This window comes from Lacerta agilis, chromosome 14, assembly GCF_009819535.1.
Source record: "Lacerta agilis isolate rLacAgi1 chromosome 14, rLacAgi1.pri, whole genome shotgun sequence".
NCBI lineage: Eukaryota > Metazoa > Chordata > Lepidosauria > Squamata > Lacertidae > Lacerta > Lacerta agilis.
Genome location: NC_046325.1, coordinates 17,303,389 through 17,312,205, shown reverse-complemented (window position 1 = coordinate 17,312,205; position 8,817 = coordinate 17,303,389). Strand labels below are relative to the sequence as shown.

At 49.5% G+C, this 8,817-nt stretch overlaps 1 protein-coding gene across 1 annotated transcript; it reads right to left on the bottom strand.

Annotated features, from left to right (window-relative positions):
- Positions 1 to 1,318: 1,318 nt before the first annotated feature.
- On the bottom strand, positions 1,319 to 2,916 carry LENG9 (leukocyte receptor cluster member 9). The gene is given in 9 exon segments (XM_033168391.1): positions 1,319 to 1,529; positions 1,532 to 1,853; positions 1,855 to 1,871; positions 1,873 to 2,114; positions 2,261 to 2,500; positions 2,503 to 2,572; positions 2,574 to 2,611; positions 2,614 to 2,841; positions 2,844 to 2,916. Coding segments are annotated over 9 exon segments (1,275 nt in total). The 3' UTR covers positions 1,319 to 1,484.
- Between the last annotated feature and the right edge of the window lie 5,901 nt (positions 2,917 to 8,817).

The window sequence follows — 8,817 nt, the reverse complement described above, 5'->3', positions numbered from 1 at the left end:
GTGTAGATTTGCTGACTTGCAAAAGCTACCATACAAAGTGTTTGGACAGGGGGGAGAGGAGGTTGTTAGAGGAACATAAGAGCCTACAGCCTTTCTGAGCTAGTTAGCTACAATGTTTGCAGATTTCCTCTTTACATGGTACAGGGACAGTGGCCGGCAATCCTTGCCATTTAGTCATGACAAACATCCATTGAAAGCAGTACAACTAAAAGTGCACAGTTGAGTCACTTTCTTCTCAAAAGGTCTTGGTCATGACTAAATGGTAAGAACAAATTTATCTGCATTCAAAAGTCTTGCTTCATTTTGTTACGCAAAGGGGGGGGGGGTGAGGCCATGTCATCCAAGCCACTTCCCTATTTTATGTCCCTGTTGTCGTCAAAGTTTGGTGTTCTCATCACATGGATGGTGTAGCTCCCAGTACCCCAATGTACTTATCTTGTCCAGGGGTGCCCAAACTAAGGCCCAGGTGCCGGATGTGGCCCAATTGCCTTCTAAATCCGGCACGCGGACAGTCCGGGAATCAGCGTGTTTTTACCTGAGTAGAATGTGTGCTTTTACAGTGGTACCTCGGGTTACATACACTGCAGGTTACATACTCTGCTAACCCGAAGTAATGCTTCAGGTTAAGAACTTTGCTTCAGGATGAGAACAGAAATCATGCTCTGGCGGCGCAAGCGGGAGGCCCCATTAGCTAAAGTGGTGCTTCAGGTTAAGAACGGACCTCCGGAACGAATTAAGTATGTAACCAGAGGTACCACTCTCTTTAAAATGCATCTCTAGGTTATTTGTGGGGCATAGGAATGCGTTCATACTTTTTTTCAAAATACAGTCCAGCCCCCACAAGGTCTGATGGACAGTGGACCGGCCCCCCTGCTGAAAAAGTTGCTGACCCCTGCTCTAGTCTACCAGATGTATCCTGCCTGAATAAATGGGGAAAGGACACCGTAGTTCCTACTGTTGCCATCAAAATAGCTCTAATGCAGTATGAGTATAGTATCTGCACAGTCTGAGCATCCCCCACCATCCCCATTCCTCTTAAATTCCTTCTGTAGGTAGCCAGCCCAGGTTATTCAAAGCAGGCTAATTCACCATCTTAGTTGTGTTCCTGCTGTTCATAATAATAAAATTTACAGGGTTAGACCCCTTCGGTAGAGTGGATTTTGACTGCAAGATGCTACCTGCTGCTTGATAACTGCCTCAGCAGAGCCAGCTCTACCATTAGGCAGGGTGCTGCTGCTGGCCTCAGGTGGCAGAAGCCCCTGGGCAGCATGCATCTGCCCCTCTACCAGCAGCAGAGAAGTGCCACCGCAATTTGTGCCGATTTTGGACAAAACCTGTCTATTCGAGGTAAGATCTCGTCTGAAATCAACACAATCTTGCCCAAAATCACCACCAGTGTTGACAAGGCGCATGGTAGCAGTAGCAGCAGCATGGCAAAACTTCCTGTTTCGCCTCGAGCAGCAGAACAGGAGGCGCCACCCGTCTCAGTATAGATTGATTTTCAGAACCGTGGTGTAAAACCCATCAGTCTCCTACCTTTTCCAACCTCACACAAACACAATGCCTCTACAGCCTGTGTTCCTAAATCATTAATACTTGGAATCCATGAGGAATCTGCTGGCAACCGTAGATCTGCCTTTGCCCGTGGGATCTTCACCATGGTCAAGTGGAACTTTTCTTTGTCCGGAGGAGGAATCACTGCCAAGCCCTTCTTGCTAAAGGCGTCCTCCAAAGTCCGGGCCAGTGATCCCAGCCCAGGCGTAGGTGCTGGTGACAAGTAAAGCACACGAGAATGGAAAGCCTCGACCTTGTGGAAGGAGAGAAGCAAGGCTGGGGGCAGCAGGCGCTGGCTTGGCTTGCAGTTCCTGGAGTAGCCGTAACAGCTTTGCAGATGTGTTCCGAAGTATCTAAGTGCAGTAGACACAGTGTGATATGCAGAGTAGGCAAAGGGTGTAGAAACTCTTCTAGGTCTGGCTGAACCTCAGAGAGGGCGCCTTGCAAGAGTTCACAGCTTCCCAGGTCTCTCGGCTGGTACCGGATAGCTATGAAATGGGTTGGGACGCTGTTTGCGATGCGGAAGGTGTCCACCTTCCTGCTCTGCAAAGCCGGTTTTCCTCATCTTCCCACTCTTGGATCATTTTCCTCTGTGATGCTGAAGGCATCCAAATTATCCATTGCTTTGAACACATTGTGTCCACCAACTGTCTTGGCACCCCTGTTTTTCTATGGCTTGAACCATGACTGCCTCTTCTCCGCCGGCCTCTAGCTGCCTTGGTCCGACACCTCCCATCCCCTTTTCTCCTGTCTCCATTTGAAGGGGGGTCCTGAGCCCTTTCCTCGGTGGTTCTGGCTGCCTCGTCGACTTCCTTCATCACATCCAAGATGGTTCTCCCAATTCCTGTGGACCCAAAGACGTCGTCTGTGCGGCTCACTTTGTCCCACACCATGCAAGTCTTGTATTTGAAATAGTGGATCCATGTTATGGGGATAGCCAGCACGCAGGCCCGGCTGAAGCCAGATCCTCCCACGAGAACGCAGCAAAACGGCTCTTCCAAACCCCCAAGAACCGATCGAAGGTAACCAATAGAAAAATGTTCAGCGGGCACCTGGGGTCCCAGAGGAGACAGAGATAACAATCCTCTGCAGTCTTCATGGGGGGGCTTCTTGCCTTGTGGAGAAACGACTGCGGTGGATCCGCAGTCTTCTGAACGAGGAGCAGCTCCATGTCACCAGGGTGACTGTTCCGGCAGCGGGAACCAAAGCGGCAACGACCTTCTAGGAAAAAGCGGCAAGGGATGTCGATCTCGGCAAGGGATTGCTCAGCTGGAAGAGAACGGGGGCTGCCAGTGGTTCCACAGGGGTATCAGAACAGAGGTGAGTGGGGGAATCCTCAAGGGAGGGAACCAATTCAGCCATAGCTACAAATTGGAATCGCTCTATGGAAGAACAAAAAATTTTTAGAAGACAAATTTTACTGTAACCAGTTTCTCACATGCTGTTCCTCGGGACAATATCAATAATGGGTCATAAGAGGGTAGCTGTAAGGAATAATCAGAGCCTGGGAAGTGATATGCTGTCCCTGAAAACAGGAGCGAGATGAGGTACCAAGATCGCATAAGGTGCTGCGGAAGAGTTTGGAAATTACGAACCAGGAAGTGTCTGGTTTAAATCCACCCTCGCCTGTGAGCACAACGGAGACAATTCCGACATGCATTTACAGGCATGTTAGGTGATGGCTGAGCCAATATATGTGAACTTTGAACACTAGGTGGGAAAGGAATGTGGTCAAACACATCAATTAAGAGGGTGACAATTGTGTTCTGTAGGATGTAGCAACTCGGGCAGCAATGAGTGGCACACTGTCTCTCTCTTAGTTGTATCTTATGAATTCTCTGCCTCAAAGTCACCGCAACCACCTTAAAACACAACACCATCTGGGGGGGGGCCTGTAAGGCTTCAAAAACAAGAGGAGGTGCGACACTGATCACCCACAAAAACCTTGCATTGAGTCGATCAGATTTAAATTTTATTATATCTATACCCTGGGTATCACATCTATACCCTGACATTCAACCAAGAGTGATTTCCCCTCCAATGCTGCTTACTTAAAATTAGTATCAAAATAAAAGAGCAATATGAGAGATGCTGCTGGTGGAGGTCATCTTGTCCATTGTGAAACAAGATAACCACCTCCATGCAGTTTGGGTGATGTTTGCTCTTGTGCCCTCCTGGAAATATTGGTGGTGGTGGTTGTTTAAAAGAAAAGAAAGATGTGATGCACAGGGACAGACGTATACTTGTGTGCATGCTCAGAATGGTAACCAGTAAAGGGAGGGCGAAATAACAGCCCTAAGACATGCCAGCAGGGTGTGTTTCATCAGTGTGGCCGGCAAGAGGCAGAATTGCAATGAAAAGAAAAACCAGGAATGTGTGAGTAGCAGGGTCCACTTAGGCTAGTAGGGTGGAAAGCAGCCAAGATAATGGCAGGTGGAGCCAACTAATTCAAGTCCCCCACTCCTGCTTCTCCTGGTTTAGTTTACAAAGGGCACTACTAAAGTGCAGGAGGAACAAAAGCCAGGGGCATGCCCTGGACTGTTTTTAAGGAAGAAAGAAGGCAAGTGGAGGCTGGCTGAGGGCAGACTGAGGTTGGTGGGTCGAGAATAATATTAATAAATAATAATAATAAATTTATTATTTCTACCCCGCCCGTCTGGCTGGGTTTCCCCAGCCACTCTGGGCAGCTCCCAACAGAATATTAAAAACACGATAAAAACATCAACATTAAAACTTCCCTAAACAGGGCTGCTTTCAGATGTCTTCTAAAAGTCAGATGTTGTTTATTTCTTTGACATCTGATGGGAGGGCATTCCCACCCCCCAAAAAACAAAACGCACTACCTTAATGCCCCGTTCGTCTGGAAGCCCTCTTAAATGGAATGAAGCAAAGCATTTATGGGCAGCTCCTCCTGTAGCGACTCTGTTGTTGTTTTATTACCTGCCTGCGCATCCCACGCGCTCACGGCGGCCAACCCAAGTCCCCCCCCCCGCTTAAATTCCCACAACAACCCTGCGAGGTAGGTTAGGCGGGGAGGCACCGACTGGCCCAGCGTCAACCGGCGAGTTTCATGGCCCAGTGCGGGGATTAGAACCCAGGTCTCACAGCTCCTAAATCGACCTTCTTCTGAGCCTTAAGTAAAAAAAAGAAAAGAAACGGCAGGCGAGTTAAGGACGGGAGGAGAGACTCCACTTACCGTGGCCCGACAGACTTCCAGGGACTTCGTGGGCTGGGTGTGCCACTCCCCGACTCTGCTTCCAGGAGCAACAGCTCCACGCCGCCGCCGCCGCCGCCTCCTCCTCGCGTGCAACGAGCTCGTCTTCCTGGACAGAAGAAGGAAGCTCGCGATCCCACAATCCTCCTCTGTTATTATTTTTTATTTTTTTGTAAAGTGTTGCAACCATTTGCACCCACAGCCAGCAGAGGGCGAAGGCCCCACGCTTTCTTCCCTTCGTGTTTCGGGTTAGCTTTTTATACGCGCCGCGCAGGCTCGAATCCTTTCACCAGGGGTTTAATTTGCGCTGGGACTCGAGCTTGGCGCGCAGAGTGCGGGGGAAAAAAATAAAAGGAGGAAGGAAAGTGCCCCGAGCATGGGCAGAGTGCCATTTCTTCAGCCCTGAGTAATTACACCCAATTCCCACACTCAAGATAAAAAGGTTTCACAAAAGCGGCAGGTGGTGTTCCCAGACCGGTTTGATCCCTGGCACTTCCTGTATATTTGTTTGCTTTTAAAGAAAACCAGCACCGCCTTGAACCAACCTGGCACAAGGAGTGGCAAAGCACGAGGTGATAAAAGAGGGGCATATGTCACACCCACTGAGAAGAGCCCCCTGGACCCAGCTGCCATGGAGGGTGGGTGCCCTAAATGTGCCCCACCCCCCATCCCATGGAGCATTTCTTAACCAAAGGATCCTTCAATGCCGACCAACTAGGCCGGAGGTTGCCAAGTGATGCTCTCCAGATGTTGTTGGACTACACATCCCACAACCCCCTGAGCCAGCATGGCCAGCAAACCTAGGAGGAATTATGGGAGTTGTAGTCCTGTCACATTTGGGTGGTGGGGGATGACCACATACCGGTAGGTTACCCCTGCTTTAGGTAGGCCTTGGCTGAAAATTAACCTTGATTGTTGTTCAGTCGTTCAGTCGTATCCGACTCTTCGTGACCCCATGGACCAGAGCACGCCAGCACGCCTATCCTTCACTGCCTCTCGCAGTTTGGCCAAACTCATGTTAGTAGCTTCGAGAACACTGTCCAACCATCTCATCCTCTGTCGTCCCCTTCTCCTTGTGCCCTCCATCTTTCCCAACATCAGGGTCTTTTCCAGGGAGGTCTTCTCTTCTCATGAGGTGGCCAAAGTACTGGAGCCTCAACTTCAGGATCTGTCCTTCCAGTGAGCACTCGGGGCTGATTTCTTAAGGATGGATAGCTTTGGTCTTCTTGCAGTCCATGGGACTCTCAAGAGTCTCCTCCAGCACCATAATTCAAAAGCAATCAATTCTTCGGTGATCAGCCTTCTTTATGGTCCAGCTCTCACTTCCGTACATTACTACTGGGAAAACCATAGCTTTAACTATACGGACCTTTGTCGGCAAGGTGATTGCAACCTTGATACGCAGGCCCAAAACAACTGTGTCCGTTTTGCTGTAATTGGAGAGAGCTGCATTTCCTCTTCAGGGGTTTTCCAAGCTGCCACTCCCTCTTTCCTCAGGGATCCTTTTATGAGGGGGAAACTAGGGGCAAAGGGAAGTCCCATCTCTACTCAGAACCTGCACTACCAAGGCCAGGAGGGGACCTCTGTTCCATCTCGAAAGCTTTCCCTATTAGCTCGGAGTATTTTTGAGCCTGGGCTGCCAGGGGGAGATGGCCTCGTCGTTTTGCTGCCCCTGAGTCCCTTCGGCCATTTCTACTGCCTGTTGGACAGGGCCAGTCCTCCCTCCCTCAACACACAGGTGCAGTTGATTGGAGCAACCGCCATCTTAAAACAAGATGGCGCCGCCATAGAGCAGTTGTTCGATGCCGCCGCAGCTTCCAATGCATATGCTGCGCACTACTGGCTGAGTTGGGGGGGGGGCTGTCGCAGAGGATGTGGGGCAAGAATAGCCCGCTTCTACATTGCACACCCGATTTGTCACCTGGTCGCCTTATGCTGACTGTGCCAATCTCTGTGCCCAATTTTGTTTGGTGAAGAGCGGAGGCTAAAATCTGCATTAATGCTTTCTAGCTGCAGAGCTGGAAGTGGCACGCATTCCGGATTAATTAAGATGAATTAACGTGACTCACAAGGATGTGAAGCGCCCTGGGTCTCACCTGCTGTTCCCCATCTAATAGAACTGAACCCATTCAGTATTCAGGTGGTGTGAGTTTTGTATGCAGGGGCAGGACATTAACTGAATGCTGCTCTCTTATATCGGGGGGGGGGGGGCTTTCCTCTCCTTCCCTGTCAAGAGCCACACTCACTTGGGGCAACCTGCCATGGCTGCATGCTGGCAGCAACCAGGATCCAAGCCAAGTGGGGAAAGAATGCACCCTTTCCCCTTCTCTCTCCACCCATTTTTTTCTCTGCCACCCTCCCCTTGCCACATGCATGAAATCAGGGCAAGGACTGCCGGTTCCCATCCCTTACTTATAGACTAGGAGAAACCCTGTTGCAGGCCTGTGTTTAGCGGCCTGCCAGGCAGTTGTATGTAACCTTGTAGATCAACCCGTTCAAAGTTACCAATACCTGAATGGCAGCGTGGATGCAATAACTGAAGTGCAATAGATAATGCAATGGGCTACATGAGTAGAATTAGTGTGCAGAGGGGCCAGTGCTTCATTTAACCAGACATTGCAGGCTGCTTCCCTAGGGCAAGTGAGGCCCCTGCCCCACCAATCTCAACCAGTCCAAGGGGTGGCACTGCCTACCAACTTCCTCCTTGGCCTTAGGGTTGCCATTGTAGAAATCATCAGACAGGCGGCAGTTCTGTATGCACCATCCATCAAAGGACATCCTCTCTAAAGAACCTTGGGGACTGTAGTCTACCCACCACAGAGCAGACAACTCCCAACCATTTTGCTGTCAATGAAGCTACAGTTCCTTCCCAGCACTTTTAGCAAATTGGAGCCCCGCCCCTCCATATCCCTTAGGACTTTTAAAATGGTATTATAGTGGGGGGGGTTTTAATGTATGGTGTGGATTCTGCATCAGGGGCTGCATCCGTACACTCTAGAGGAAAAAAACAAACACAATTTCTGTAAGGCATTTTTGAGTCCAGGATCAGAGACTTCCACCAACTGGAGAGGGGCTGTGAAGAGGGAATTTGACGGCTGGACTCCCATCCATGTATTTCCCAGCTGGTGTGTTTCACAAGTTGCCTTTGCAATGGTTTCCTTTATCCTGTCAGGCCTGGGTTGTGTCAGCGAGGGCCCCTGATCTGTTTATCCCTGGCAGGAAATTCACAGCTGGGATTGACCAGCAAGCAGAGGCACCAGAGTCCCAGATAAGGCTCCAGAGATGTGTTACAGCTGGAGTCTACTGGCGGGCAAGGAGGGAGGGAGGTGGGGTAGTGAGCATGATCCGCAAATGTTTTCACTTTGATCTGATCCCCATTGCTGGAAAATAAGAGCCTCTGGCCTTCCTTGGTCTGTGGCGAAAGCTAAATGCCCCGTTTTGCTGGGCTAAATGCAAACTTGCAATAAGCGTTCTAGATGGCTTCATCTTCTTATTTCAAAGCATTCTGGCAGCCGTCTCGGGGAGCAATGACAGGGCAGCAAATTGTTTCTAAATAATAAATAAATGTGGATTGTTACTGCTGCTGGGAGGGAAGAAACGCTTGCGGGGGTTTTTTCTGTCCCAGATGATAACTTGATATGCCCAGATTCCAGAAACATTAAGATGAAGATATAAATATCTGTGGGGTAAACATGTAAATATTCTGTTGGGCCAGCAAAGTGGAATGAGAAACAGACAGGAGTTAAGTGGCCACTCACACATAGCCTCCTCCAGACAAAGAGAGAGAGGAAAGTTGGCATATTTGCATTTTTTAAAAAATGTGTATGCTGGTTTATATGTACACAGATGAAAGACTAGAAATGACTGTTAAGTTAAATAGAAATACCATAGTGGGGAAGACTGTGGCACCCAGACCATGTGTGTTTGGCAATTGCAAGATCCCTGCTGTGCCTTCTTAAGCGTATTTATCTTTAAAGTGTGCTTTTTTGGGGGGGGGGTGCTATAGCTCTGCGGTATACCATACACTTTGCATGAGGACTATGCCCCAG